Source organism: Harpia harpyja, chromosome 7 (assembly GCF_026419915.1).
Source record: "Harpia harpyja isolate bHarHar1 chromosome 7, bHarHar1 primary haplotype, whole genome shotgun sequence".
Taxonomy (NCBI): Eukaryota; Metazoa; Chordata; class Aves; order Accipitriformes; family Accipitridae; genus Harpia; species Harpia harpyja.
This window is the reverse complement of record NC_068946.1, coordinates 33,918,235-33,933,726: the sequence shown is the minus strand read 5'-3', so window position 1 is coordinate 33,933,726 and position 15,492 is coordinate 33,918,235. Positions and strand designations below refer to the sequence as shown.

At 42.8% G+C, this 15,492-nt stretch overlaps 1 protein-coding gene across 6 annotated transcripts in view; it reads right to left on the bottom strand.

Moving 5' to 3' along the window:
• Positions 1-14,694, bottom strand: part of LOC128143838 (neurabin-1-like) — a 44,811-nt gene extending 30,117 nt beyond the window's left edge. For 5 of the 6 annotated variants that reach the window (XM_052791629.1, XM_052791632.1, XM_052791631.1 and 2 more), the window contains exons 1-2: positions 14,409-14,523; positions 11,986-13,854 (exon numbers count right to left, since the gene is read on the bottom strand). In XM_052791629.1, coding sequence (XP_052647589.1) covers positions 11,986-13,599 — 1,614 coding nt within the window. In that variant the 5' untranslated portion in view covers positions 13,600-13,854; positions 14,409-14,523. Of the gene's footprint in view, positions 1-11,985; positions 13,855-14,408; positions 14,524-14,575 lie in introns of those variants that run through there. The other variant, XM_052791630.1, reaches the window with a different exon arrangement.
• Between the last annotated feature and the right edge of the window lie 798 nt (positions 14,695-15,492).

Here is a 15,492-nt window from a genome sequence, read left to right as displayed (position 1 = left end):
GTGGTATTTTTAGAGATCCCATTTTCTAAACAACCATCAATTTAATAAATACTGCTGCTGCAAGACAGTTTCTAACTTGCAGAGAAGTAACATTTTAGACGTTTCAAACAATTCCTTAAACACTTTTTGTGTAGTAAATACACCAAACAGTTAAAAGAAATCAGTCAAGCAATCAGTCATCTCCTCTTTGATATAATATGACTTTTTTTTTTTTTTAGGACTACATTTCCCCAAATCCTTCTTCCTCTCTTCTTCCCTCCCCCCACACCATCTGCCAATTGCAGTGCTTCAAACAGATGTAGTTTTCTGATTTTGCAAGGGAATCACACAGCTTCCCAGGAAAAGGAAATGCCTTGTTACATACATTACTATTTTTGGTAATCACTCCAGCTGAATTTCTGAATTGTTAAAAATAAAAGATAAACAAACAACATGAATTAAGACAGAAATCTAGAATAATGAGCTACACGTAACAGGGTTAATTTTACTTATCAGCATGTTCATTGATTGTATTTAAATTCATAAGTTAGAAAAAAAAAAAAAATAATACACCACCACCCCTTTATCTGAAAAACAAGGTTTATCTGCTTAAGTTTTTGCAGGCACTGAGTGTTTTACTCAAGGTCACTGTAAGAAAAAAGTTATGGATTGCAGCTGCAGCAGCCATCTCCCTAATCAAGAACATGCAGTGCTGACACACAGTTAATTTACACGAGCCTACTAAGTTTTTGCAACTTTTGCATTTTCCCACTAAGACTACCTAGACAGGTAACTGCAATCATGTAAATAAGACAGAATTAACTGTAATTAGCTGTAATTAACATTTTCCCAGTGAATTTACATCCACTAGTATATGGTGTTAGCTCTGCATGGCAGTAGCCTCAGACACAGGAAGATGGTTATTGAAACAGATTACCAAAAAGCAACTAATGTAACTCAGTATTTCCCATGGGGAGCTTACTGCTTCACCTCCAGATTACAGCTGGAGGACAGTTTCTCAAACTCTTTGCCAAATCCTGCAGAACAGTTACTCCAGAAACATGGCATGGCCATATACCAGTCCAGTAAGTAAGCAAGATTAGATGCACTTGGCTGAAAGGGAAGGAAGAAACCCACTCCCGGAAGTCTTATGTTTCCCCCAATAAAAGAACCTTCCTGAAAAGTTGTTCTTCCCAAGTCTTGCATAAAGGTAAACAAACTAATAAACTCCTTTGGACTACCATACAGACACCAGTGGGCAACAACTGGACACTGAAACAAGGGCTGCAATTACAGTATCTGTCTTCCATAAATTTTACAGAAAAATCTGCAAAATAGACAAAGAAAACCATCCAAATGGTCTCAAGTATTCTTACTCTATCACTATAAGAAAAAAGGTGGCCAAGTTCTTTAATTTAATGTCCCTCCCCACCCCCTCAAATCAGTAAATAGGATATGAAGCAGAAGCATTTCATGAAGCACTATTCTCCCTTTGGAACAAGACCCGTCTAGTTTGGTTCCTTTCCATCCCAATAGAAAAAACAATCTCTCTAAAAATATAATCAAGTTATAAGAAGATGAATTACAAAATAATTATAAAAAGGAAGTTATGAGTGGACAAATGGTAACTTGTTAATGAGAATATGTGAATTCTTGAGAACAAATCAAATACTGGGGCATGAAAAAAATCAAGTATGCTTATTTTTAAGTGTACATATGTTCTAGTATTAATAATATGAGTAAAATGTTAGAGATCACTACCAAATGGCTGAATGAGCAAAAGGTGGATAATGGTAGTAGTTCATTTTGGAGACACTGACAACTGTATTTTCTTGATTCTTTATAATTCAGTGGTCTAACTCACAAAGAGGAAGATGATGCAAGTACTCACTATCTATTGAAGAATTACATTAGCAAAGGGATGACCAGTTTCTTACACAACCATTTATAAAGTGCTGGAAATGTGGGGTAAGCAAAGTTGGACCATCATAACAGCATTACATATGCTGCAAATCTTATGCTGCTAGCACTAAAATATCTCTGGAATTTCTAAAAATTATTAAATATTTTTCCAGTTTGAAAGTAACACCATTGTACTTGAGAGTCTCATGGAATTGGCCTATTTTGACACAAAATTGATCATAGGAATTGATCATCTGCCGGGAGTGGATCATAGAATTTAAAATTAGTGGTAGCTTAGATTCCAGTGATATTTATAATTGTTACTCATAAAATAATAGCACAAATATATCTATGCAGATGAAGACTACTAATATTTATGCACACTAGCTTTTTAAGAAAAACCTATCTGAAATCAACTGAGAGAAAGAATTCACACTTTGCTCTTAAATGACAGATAGCAAATGTGTGAGAATGTTTAGGTAATATTCTAAAAAACATAACTTCACAATTAAGACAAGATAGACCTATTTCAAAATGGTAAGAATTCCTCCCCCCCCGACTTCAGAAAAATAATTTTGAGGAAAAACATGAATTTACAAAGAATAGAGGAAAAGCAAAACTGATATATAACCAGAAACAAAACACTGCAATAACAAAAAGAAAAGCAAGAGCACACTAAGAAAACTATGGCCAAAGAGTCAAGGGCAAAAGACAGAAATTTTTGTTGTGTACATGTGGAATCATAACACAGTATTCATCTTTTGTGAGATGGAAACAGTAAAATTGTTGATACTAATATAGAAAACACAGAACTGCTCAGCAAGTTGTTCTTGCCAAGCAGCAAAAGTAACATTAAACACAGTTAAAATGTGGATAATAAATAATAAGTTACAAAGTTTAGAAGATTGATGAGAATGCTAAACACAGTTCATCCCTGCCCCGTGTCTGGCGGGGTTTAGTCACTGAATCAAACGCGTTAAGGACAAAAGAAATTCTGATCTTACTATTTAAAAGCCACTGCTAGCCAGAGATTGTAAAAGTGTAGTGTGCAAGTGATATTTTTTAAAGATATGCTTTAGCAAACACAAGTTATTGTCTCAACATAGGAGAAACCAGATGACTTTTACTGTGGAAACCATGTGAACTTTACAAGCCTTTTAGCATAGCTTGTTACATATCCAGAAGGTTAACCTACCATTAATAACTTCTGGATCCTGTCAAGCTAATAAATGATGAAGAACCCTGCTATCTGAAAAAAGAATTTATTTTTACACTCAAGACTTCTTTTCTTCAGAATGCATAAAAATAATTTGAATCTAAAAAAGTTCTGACAGACTGCTGAATTTTTAAGGATTATTTTAATTAAGTTATTAATATACATAACTGGAAATTTTCAACTTAGTCTTTTATACTTAGTCCTTGGACAGCAAATATATTTATTTGGAGACAGAACAAACTGCATTCTTCACACCAGGAAAATGAGTCACTTTTTGAATGCAAAACTCAGTTTGCCTCCTCCTATGAACATGCTAATATCAACAGCATCAAGATCAGCACTCAAAAACAACCAATGCAGCCTACTGCCTAAAAGATCTTACTGTTCAGTTCCTGCTACCATATGGAACTAATAATCTCCATTTTATCATTTTAGTACTACCACAGAAAACAGCATTATCACAGAAAAACAACAACCTTGCTTAATTCAAAATCTTAGCAGCACATAAAAAGCTCTACTTAAGAAGTATGTTAGTTTTAGCAGAACATTCATTTTGTTAGAGGGTAAACACTAATTTACCACGTGTTTGCATGAAACTGCTATGGAGTCATAGAACACAGTCGAAAGACCTTCACTCATATATATTCATTTCTAGTAGGTAGTTTGTGCCTGATCAAAACCAGAACATTACAAAAGTAATTAAACTAAGATTAAGAAATCAGTAACTGCCCAGAAGGGCTCCCAACTAATTGGAACAGAAGCACTATCAACATCATTTTAAAATTTAAAATACCATAGTATTTGCTGGAAAGCCTCACAACACCTGCACAGGCAATTAAAGGAACACTTAACAGCTGAGAGAGGCACTGAAGTGTTACTGACACCACTGCCTGGACACCACACCTCTGAAACACAATTCTTACTTTGAACGTGCAAGTTTACTGACACCTAATAAAGCCAAACATTCAAAACACAAGTTACAGCTCAGGGAAAATTGTCTAGTAGTGAACAGTTTCAGCTTTTCAAATTGATTGCCTTTGCAATGCCTGGCAAAATGTGAAGTGCCCAGGCAAACGTGAATAATCATTTGATTATTCAGTAGCACTGAAGTAGGGCTGAAGTATAACATACGCTTCACAGTTTACTCTTAAAATCTCTTCGATTAAAGTAGACATCTCATTATGGCGACCCACTCTTCCCTCTGTTTCCGAAAGCTACACAGTTAGTATTTTATTACCACTACGTGTTATATTTTAAGTGAATAAGTGACTATACCTGATTTAAGTCAATTCATGCTATCAAATCCTTTAATCAGCAAACAGAAATACCTTGCTTACCTTTTTTTTTTTTTAAACACACTTTCACTCTTCTCCAAAAAGTATTCAGAATGGTTGGTAACTGTTAAACAGGTTAATACTACAAGCGATTACACTCAATGTAGCATTTTCTGTTACCAAACAGCTGGACAGGCAGGCTGTGCACACTTCTGCACTCAATCCTGTAGCTCTGCATGACTTAATCAAAAACCCCAAACAAGTCGGTTTACATAAAGGCATAGGTGCAACCTTGCTTCAGATCTACAGTACAGACAATTTCATATAGATAATTTCATCATAAATAAATCAGTTTTTTACCAGTCTCACTATTCTCTACTTAATTATCAATAAAACCAGTAAAATTTATTCTCTAGTTCTGTATTATACTGCAGTGGCAAAGGCACTGGAGCTAGCTAGAAAGCAAGAAAGACAACATGGTATCTGTTTCAGTCAGGTCATGCTACCTACTCCAGAAGGAGAAACACTCCTTCACTTTCAGGTATTTCATTTTTAAATCCCAGTGAAAAAAACATTGGAAGACAGAGAAAAGCATCCATTCACATTCGGTGCACCGATTCTACTTCAGTTCAAACATTCAGAGAAGTTGAGAGACAATCCATGTCCTCCCTCTGTGGAAGTGGAGCTCCACTGTGACCTGGTTGTACTCCACCACCATCTCAGTTGAGATGGCATTGCTCTCTGACTGACAGAGAGACTGAAAGACTCCAAATAAATAGCATATGATCAGAAGAGGCAAAAACTACTCACAATACCACATAAAGGGGGGGGGGGGCACCCCCCAAAAATCTTAGCTCCTGAAATACTTTATATAAAGAAAGTGATTAAATTATCAACATCCACAAGCTTCACAGGTGCCTTGGTACCACCAATTTAAGCCTGGCAATCCAGAAGAATTAGATGTGTGTTTTCATTTAGTATTCACCAAAACAAAAATCTTGACCTGACCAAATCTAAATAGCAAGCAAATTGTTAAGAGGAACTTAAAAAGAAAAACAATGAACACAAAAATGGTCGACCCGGCTGTTTTCTAAAGGCCATAAGAAGAAACAACAACAAAGTAACCCTGCCATACCAGATCAACTTAATTACCTAATCTGCAGTAATACTGTCACTAGCAATGATGAATACCCCAGGTCTGAAAAGGAGGATCATCTCACTATACCGAGACACATCAGAGGGCGATGGAGGAAAATGATTGAGAAATAAATCTAAAGAGTTTGCATGTTACCTTTTGGAATAATACTTTACTACGCAATAAAAATATAAGAACCCTGAAAAAAACCCTCTGCTACACTGCACCTTCATGATCTCAAGATTACAAAATATGTACTCAGATAATAGAGGCACACTTGAACTTGCCTCCTATAAATTTGCTTGTCTTTGCTCAGTGTTTCTTCTGACTACATCTCCCATGAAACCCTCACGAGCCTCCTATTCGCTTCCTTTCCTCCCTCCTGTTCCCCACAGCTATTCTCAGAGCAAAACAGCACAGGCTGGACATGCATAGTGATCAGCTAACATTAAGTCAAAAAAGAACAACTAAAACTAAAGCTGTAGCCCTGCCATCAGTGAGGGCATGAATCTGCAACTCTGACAGACGTGCTAATTTTCCCCAAACCAAGCAGTATTTTAAAAATACCTTTAAAAATCTCTCTCTCTTCCCTGTCAAATCCAGGTGAAACTGCTAGGAAGTTAGAAGTTGGAGGGACTGAAAAAGGAGTGAGGACAGACAGGTCATAACCCGTCATCCTCACTGTCACCTCACCTGACATCCATAACCTGAGCGTTCTCTTACTTGTCTGTAGTTTTATAGCATCATCAAGTACATGAAACAGGGCAGCTAGTATGTCATATAACTGCATACAGGGAATAATGCAGTTAGAAATACATTGAGATATTAATGTAAAGAGTCAAGCTGCTGCAGCAGTAATCCAGGATATAAAAAGAAATTCTTTTCTTTTTCTGTTCTGGTTTAGATTGCTGCTCTACAGCCCCAAACCCTCCCACTGGACTCTCATCCAAAGGCTCTTGAAATGCCAAATCCATCTACCATTGTAAAACTTACATATCAAATATTTCCTAAAAATCAAAACAGAAGACGTGCGATTAAAAAAACAAAAGACAAAGAAAGCTTGAGTTGAAAGTGCTTCTTTCTGGAGAGCTGAACAAAGGTCATGGAATCAAAACGTAGCAAGGACCAGAAAGGCATCAGAAATACTGGATATGGAACTTTCTAAACCCAGGCAAATCTATACACACAATTAAATGCATTTAGGCTTAATAAATGTTTAACTTTTATGAAAATTGAATTTTCAAATTCAGTAAGATTTTAAAGATTATCTTTCCTCAAAAAAAACCCCCCAAACCCCCAAATAACAAAATTTTCACGTGTGTGAAAATATGTACCCTCTTCCTCCAGTTAGTATCCCTGTTTTTAATATCTCATACTGTTAAGTTAACCAGCTGGAAATGCTGCACTCTCACATGCAGGCAGAACACAACAGGGTTACTTCTTGTGAAAAGTCACTGAAAACTACCATGGAAAGTTTAAGTTTGAGATAAAAATATGAAGAAGAGTTGTTATGATGTTAAGTTACAAACGTTGTAATGTTGATGCAAGTGATAAACAGAGCTTCAAAACAATTAAAATCTGTGAGTTACAACAAACAAAACTGTCATTGCAAGAGATCCCAAACAAAGCATGATGGAAATACACTTACATTATTTGTGTCAAGAAAAAAAGCAGATGACTTCCCCTATACAAGCCCATTCTGTTTAAATCTACTGTCAAATTAAATCTCTATTTTCCTAGATCAACCTACATCCATGTCACATACTTGTTTCTTAATGCCACAGAAGTGTTCTACTGAAGCGCTTGACCAGTGGCTGACAAACAATTGACCATTTATGCAGTCATCAATTCTCTAATTACTGAAGAAACTCCAGGGTCTGGGTATCTTCCACCAGTTAGTGTATTTTGTATCCCTTTCTGTGTATGACATCGTAGGTATAGAAGTTACAGTTCAAAAATCAGAGGATGTATGAAGCTGAAGCACTACTCTGCAAGATTTTGTTAGAAGTGTTCAGAAGAATACATGTTGACCTAGAAAAACGGTGCATCTCCTAGACGTGGTAAGCATTTACAGATATGCTGTTATACAGGCAATCTAATTCAAGTGTATCTTCATTTACTGCTTCATTAACTTCCCACAGTAAGCAGTTCTGTACTAAAAAGATGGAAGAGTATGCCAGCCTGAACAAGATTACTGTCTGTGTCCCAGCTATACATAAAACAGCTCTATTCTGATATGCAAGACAAATGGCAATATTATGAAGGACTTCCAGATTCTCTCAGGAGCAGCTGATACTCAGCTGGTTAGGACCAAGACACAAGCTATGGAACTGCTTTCAGTTTCCTTTTTAAAGAAACAAGTTTAAACTTCTGCTCAGCTGTGACAAATATAAAAGTAAAGCCTTTGTGAAGTTTTGGGTTTTGTTTCTCTCTTTTTTTTTTTTTTAACTGATTTTAAATGAAAGTATTATTCACAAAAAGCTGGGAACAGACACTCCCATGCAACATAAACTGGATAACGCTGCTAATTAAACAGACTTATGGAAGCAAACAGCAGCTGTACTATCTTTTCAGTTTACCTGAGCTACAGAATTTCTAAGGATCATAAATCATTGCACAAGTTAGTCATAGTGCTATTAAAGGTTTCGACAACAAAGTTTGACAGAGTCAGAGGTAAAAACATCTCAAGAAGTCAATTTGGAAACACGCATTTGTTTTCCCAACGGAAAGTTTCAAAATTACAAATGTCAAACAGCACTCAGTCTTTACATTTAAGTTAATTAAAGCCTCTCACGGTAATCACATGTTTGAAAGCGAGTTTAAGCTCTACATTACAAAAGCAAAGTGAAATATAAAGGGATGACAGCACAGTTACCTGACATTATTTGCACTGTCTGTAATGCTGATTGTTTACACAGTTTATTCAGAAAGCTTCAAGACAAAGACAAATTCAGTTCCCTTGCAAATACCTTGGACAGCTGAGTGTGCTTTACATTCCTTACTGGCTTTATATGTGGCATGAGACTAAAAATAGCTCATGTACCGTAACACAAACCCAGACTGTGAAGTTCTGCTAATAACTGTACAGTATCACTCTCTTCACTACTGTAGGAGGGAAAAGCAATTGAGACATAATGTTCCTTAACGTCTGCAGACATCAAACAGCAGCAGGACTTAAAGAGTCAGGTCACCCATGGCAAGCAAGAAATCTTCCCACACGTCATTTACAACCAGCTTCTACGGAATCGGAACACTTACTTTAAAATGTCTCATCTATGCTTATTTTCACAGGCACAGGGCAACACAAAATAACAGAGTATTTGCATAATTATGTTCCATCTTTCCTGAAATTATCAGATTGACTTATGTTCTTAAGCCCTGCTACAGGATGTCATCAATTATGGATCTCTGGCATGGGTCAGTTGCAGTGCTAACAGTATTAGCTACCTTATACATCCCCTGGGAGCTCCACAGTCTCCTTCTTTTACTCAAAAGCCTTGCCAATTTTGCAACTGACTAGAAACTTCGAAACAGAGATATTAATCAAGTTCTCTTTGCTGCTGCAGCATAAATACTGGTTTTAGGGTGCCTGTGTGTAAGTTATATCCATTACCTACACACGTATCCAACTTCCCTTTTGGGTATATCAAGTACAATGGTCAGAGCTCCATCACTGCAGAACCTTGACGACCTGAGAACGTGCGTTTTCTTGTCCAAACACCTTCTGAATGTTTTGAATTCTCCAACTCTATCAGACACCTGCTAAACAGCAACTGCAAAAGACAGAGACGGTTTCTTCATAATCACTAGATGGGTGCAGAAGGAAAACAGCAAGAACGCCAAGGCCAGCCTGGCCTTTCTCAGGAGCATCTAAGAGGAGGAGAAACGCAGGCCTTCTCCTCTAGTGGCTATGGATGTCTGGAATGGCAGTCACATTTTGGTCAAACTTACTCATCTAAATAAAGCCAAAAAAAGAAGCTACTAGGATACATTTCTCACTGTGGCACTACTCTAAGCTGTGGTGGGGACCAGGAATAATCTTCTGTTACCACTCAGGATTTTTTTTTTCCCTCTTCCAATTTAAGATGCACTAAAAATCTATGCATAAAGTCAAACAAGAGAGATTTCCTTCTGTGAGGTAGAAGTGGGATTTTTCTAAAAAGTTACTGAGATATTAAAGGTACATTACTAAAAAAGATTTTGAGGAAGTGCAAAAAAAGCTGGAATTCTTTATTTTATAGAGTACAAAAGCTGAAAACCATACACCAGGACTCATTCCCTACATTATTTTTAATGGCAAATGTCCTGGTTTCAGCTGGGATAGAGTTAACTGTCTTCCTAGTAGCTGGTACAGTGCTATGTTTTGAGTTCAGAGCGAAGAATGTTGATAACACTGATGTTTTCAGTTGTTGCTCAGTAGTGTTTAGACTAATGTCAAGGATTTTTCAGCTTCTCATGCCCAGCCAGTGAGAAAGCTGGAGGGGCACAAGAAGTTGGCACAGGACACAGCCAGGGCACCTGACCCAAACTGGCCAACGGTGTATTCCATACCATGTGACATCCCATCCAGTATAGGAACGGGGAAGTGGGGGGCAGGGATTCACCGCTCAGGGACTGGCTGGGTGTCGGTCGGTGGGTGGTGAGCAATTGCACTGCGCATCATTTGTACATTCCAATCCTTTCATTATTGCTGTTGTCATTTTATTAGTGTTATCATTATCATTATTAGTTTCTTCTTTTCTGTTCTATTAAACCGTTCTTATCTCAACCCACGGGTTTTGCTTCTTTTCCCGATTTTCTCCCCCATCCCACTGGGTGGGGGGGGAATGAGTGAGCGGCTGCGTGGTGTTTAGTTGCTGGCTGGGGTTAAACCACGACAGCAAACTGCTAACAGTTGCTACTAATCATTCATTCCTTGGTTGCGTAATTGATAATCTGGTACAGGTTGGTTCCTCTGGCTTTCAGAGAAGCAGCTGTAATTGAACAGTGCTATTTACCAAAAACTGAGTTTTGCCTACACGAGAGCTTCCATCGCAGCTGGCACAGAGATTTCTACTAACGCTTTCAACTAAGTCTGGCACAGACATAACAGAGAAGGCAGGAAAAGCCTTCACTCCATGCCTCAGTAGTTTCGGCAATGATCAGTAAAACCCTGCCTACAGCAGGATACCAGCAGTCACTCAACGAACACACATTTACAGTAGACTCTACATAGCACTTTCCTCAGATAGTGCACAAATGTGAGGGGAAATGGACTGATGCCCCTCCGGCTCTCTCACAGCCCTCACCAGACTCGTTATGCAGTTTCCAATAGTGGCACTCTCCCCTTCAGTGCTCCAGGTCACCACTAAAGCAGCATCAACTACAAGAAAGCCATATAAAGTCAGCCTGTCTATGGAGAGACTATAAAAAAACCCCCATATGCAACAAAACTTGTTTTTTGCCACACCCAAAACATTTTTTGGGGTACAGCACTGGCGTGTGTTCAGCAAACTGGGAAATTACAGCTCTCCGCTGTAGGAAGTACAGGAGTCAACAGATTTTTTACATCCCTCTGATCAGTAAAAGTGAGTCCTGACTCTGTGCTAACGAAGTGTAAAAATTCTAGAAGAAGAGAAGTATGCTTGAGAAAGCCTGAACAGTTTCTCATTCCATCCTGGTCCGCACCTCCCAATTCTCCTCCCAAACTTTAAGAGGACTAGAATAACTGAAGTCTGCAACAAGACTATGGGTAACCACTGTCTGAGTTGTGGAATGACTTATTTTGGGGGTGTTTTTGGTGAGGGAAGATCAGACACCTAAATCTTTTTAATTTGTTAGTGTTTTAACTTACACTACTCATTATCCAGTCTGCCCTATAACTTCTACTTCTGCAAGTTCGTAACTCAAAAATACTCATGTTAACGCTCCTACAGCTTGTTCACCAAGCCAGTATAAAAAACCCCCAAACAACATATATATGGTTATTATTAGAGAGAATTCTAAATTCTTAAATAATGGGAACCAGTCATTTGATATTTTGTCACAGTTAATTCTGAAAACAAGTCGGAAGTTGAATCTGAAGGTTTGCTATGGGGGTTTTTGTTGTTTGGTTTGGTTTTTTTTTTTGAACTTTTGTACAAAAAGTAAAAGTGAAAAAATCCTTCCTAATGCAACACCTCAATTTTAAACAAATGAAGGCAAGTATTACAGGTCACATGTTTGTAACTATTGCTAAAAGTTTAGTGCTCCTGAAAATGCCCAGTATGTAAAATCTCATGTTTCACTATGCTATCTTATGAAGCTGCTGTGATTCAGAAATCACTTGTGACTAATTCATAAATTTTCTGAACAAGACAGAAGTTGTAACTTCTCTCTTATTCAGTTTTGAATAAAAGCCATAAACTTACACTTTTTAAAGCTTTGAAAAATGTATTACTTGGGTATTTTTGACTATAGAACAATTAAAAAAAAAAAAAAGAAAATTCAAATGTACTTACCTTGATAGGAGCTGTTGAGAACTTGACTTTTCGGTCTGGCTCAGGATCTTCCTCTTCAGAAAGTCCAGGAAACTCCTCGTATTCACTGTCATACATATACTCCTCCTCCTCTCCCTCGAAAATTTCTTTGCCTTCAGGCCCTTGGTTTTCTGGCTCTGTATCCCTGTCATCATCAAAAGCTGCATTCTCTATTCCAAAAGCACTGAAGTTCTCACTCTGCTTTTCCACCACTTGCTCCTCTTCTTCAGTATCCCTGTCCTGCTCTAGAACATCCTGGACTCGTGTAACTGGACCATCTCTCACAGACACTCCATCTCTTTCTTCTTCCCCATTGGTCTTGCTGCCTTCTGTAAACTCTTCTACCACTTCCAAGGAGTAGTCACTCCTCTTCCCTTCCTGTACGTGACATCTGAGCAGCTGATCCTCTTGAATAATGTGATCTTTCTCCAAACCTTCTTTTTCATGCCCTGAGGTTTCACCTGGTGCAACCAGCTCTGCGCAAGTCCCCTCCGTGCGGAAAACCCGGGACAGAACACTATCTGATCTCTGCTGAGCCTCCTGACCAGGCGTACTGCTCATATCCCACAGGCTTCTCTCAAGTACCAGTTGCTCTCTTTTGCCTTTTTGAAGCGCCTCGCTCATCTCATCTCTGAGGATCACAGGCACTTTGGTGGACGCAGCCTTCTCGGGACATCCTTCAGCAACAATAGATGAATCCAAACTGCGGTGGCCTCTCAAAGGGTCCCGATTTGGAGGACTATCATTTTTGGAAATTTCTTTGGATTCTTCAGTATCACTGTCACCCAGAAAGCTTTCCAGCCTCCTAGAAATGGGCCCTGCATTCAGGAAGGAGGATTTGGAACCACTGTTGGGATATTGCTGTTTCAACTCCTCATTACCTTGATTTTCAGATTTCTCCGGGGCAACTGGAAGACTCATTTCTGTATTAAAACTGAAGTGGTCCACCACATTGCTGCAATCAGAAGCTGAACTGCGTCTCCTCTTATCCTCACTTCTTTCACATTTGCTGGGGGAGTATCTGTCCACTGAGCTCCGCTGTTTTATATTTCTCTCAAATAGCTTCCTGGTCTCTGAAAATTTTTCTGCCAGGGCAACTTTGTCCAAGTCCGCCTCATCGTTGCTACGGATGACCTTGTCGGCAGCAGAAGGCACAGACAATGAATCCACAGGACTGCCGGACGGGCTGGTACTTGTATTAAGATGATTATTTTTTTGGACAATGAGGAAAGATGGGCTACCTGGAGAAGGTCCGTAGTCTGCTGCCATAGCCCGGCTGATTAATTTGGTCTCAGCAGGTGGACTGCTTTCACAAGAGGGTGTGGAAGAAGAGCCTCCCATTTGCAGAAACATATTTTTGATCTTGTGTACTCTATTGCCGTAAGTGGCAGCTCTGCCTCGACTGTGTGGGTCATTTCCGCCTCCATTGGAAGAGGTGCTCAGCTTCTGATGCAAGCCTGTTTTGTTAGAAGCGTTTTCAGGATTGTTTACGCCATCAAAAGAACATTTGATAGCATGGAAATCGGATTTATAGGCATTTCGGTGTGGAGAAGCACTTCTCAAAGTCCTTTCCCCTTTGCCTTCGGTTTTCATCATTGTCAGAGAGAAAGCTCCTTCGACTCCTGAAGAAGAATGGGAAGGACAACTCCCAGGCACAAAGCTTCCACCCTCCAACACCAGGCAGAACAGATCCCACAGAAGATCCGAAAAGCAGCTTTTCACTTGGCCAGCCTCCCTGCTCGCATTGAAATGGAGCGCAGGGGAGCAGACGTAGAGAGAAAGAAATCACAGCGCGTAAATGGCCACATTGGGTATTATCCCCAGTGCGGATCGCGGTATCCGGAAAGCCATCTGCGGAGAGACAGAGAGTTTTCATTAACTCAGGGCCTCCCTTGCCGGCGTGTGACACGAATCCGAAACTCGGGGTGGGAAGCGCCGCCCGAGACCTCCCCGCGGGATAAAGCCCATTGTGTCCGCCGGGACGCGCGGACCCAGCTGCTCCCAGCCGCCCGCCCGCCCGGGCACCGACCCGGCGGCTCCGGCGGGGGATGCGGCGGCGGCGGCAGGCGGCCCCCGCCCCCCCCGCGCCGCTCCCGGCTGCCCGCCCCTCCCGCCAACGGCCGTCCCGGGCCGGACCGAGCCGGGCGGCGGGGGAGGGGGCAGCGCCCAGCCCTTCCTGCCGCCCGGGGGAGGCTGGGCCCGGGCCGGACCCCGCCGCACGCACCGCGGCTCGGCGGGCCGGAGGGGCCCGGGCGCCCTCGCGCTGCCCGGAGCGGGGCGGGCAGCCGCAAGTTTCGGCCCCAAGTTGGGGCTTCCCGGTGGCGGCGCCTCTGCGCCGCGGGGCCTGCGGGGCGCGCCGCGGAGCCGCCCCGGCACCTCGCCCCAAACTTTCCGAGGCAGCCTACCTGGGGGCTGGGGTCCCGCCGGCTCCTTCCCCTCAGCGCTCCCGGCCGCCCAGCGGCCGCGCACACCACGCCATCATTATCCGCTGCCGCCAGCCGCCTGCCCGCCCTCCCTCCCTCCCTCTCACCCCCCCGCCGCCGCCGCCGCCGCCCCGCGCTCCTCACTCCACCTTCCTCCCGCCCCTGCGGCGGCGCTCCAAACCGCCGCCCGCCCCGCTCGCTGAGCTCTCACGCCGCTCGGCGCCCTCCTCCGCGCAGTGTCTCGGGCCCGCCCGCCCGCGCGCGCTGCCTCGCTCGCACACAAAGAGAGGGAGCGGCGGGCGCGCCCTTGTTCCTCTCCGCGTGAGGGAGGAGAGCGGCCGGCGGCCGCGCCTGGCTCGAGGGACGCGCCTCCCGCGCCGGGATATACCACGCCATAGCGGGATACGGGTTTCGGGTGATACCATGTCGGGGAGGCGAGCGGGCACGGGGCCGCCCGCCCCGGCGGCCGTGAGGGCGTGGCGGCGCGGCGCAGCGCCGGTGGGTGCGGGTCGCTCGCCGGCCCCGCCGCCGGGGGAACGGCTGCGACTGGGGACGCCGGGGCGAGGGGCGGCGGCGGGCGCGGAGGGAGGGAGGGCGGGCCACGCGTCCCTGAAGAAACGTGGGCGCCGGGCTGCTGGCGATGGGGAGCTGCGCGCTATTTTCAAAGCCCGGGCGGCCACCGCGGCGGGGGTAGCGGTAGCCCCGGCTTCACCGCGGGGCAGCGCAGTTCCCGGGTGGAGGGAAAGTCGCGGCAGCTGCCACGACCGAGGCTCTGACAGCCGGAAGTACCAACAGTGCCAAACGTTCCTCCCCACCCCCCCTTTTAAAAATCATGCTGTTTTTAACTCCTCCCGGACAGGTAAGTATCGAACCCAAGCAAAGGTACATAGCCGGGGCAGCTCGCGGCCTCCCCGCGGGTCCGGGGCTGCCCGGAAGGGTCTGGGGCTGCCCGGGGCTGCCCGCGCCCACCTGCTGCCCGTTCCCTCAGCGTGGGAGACGCGCAGCGCGGTTTCCTGCGCTCTGTGGGCAATGTTCGTGGATACTTTGACATGTCCGCGCAGGACGA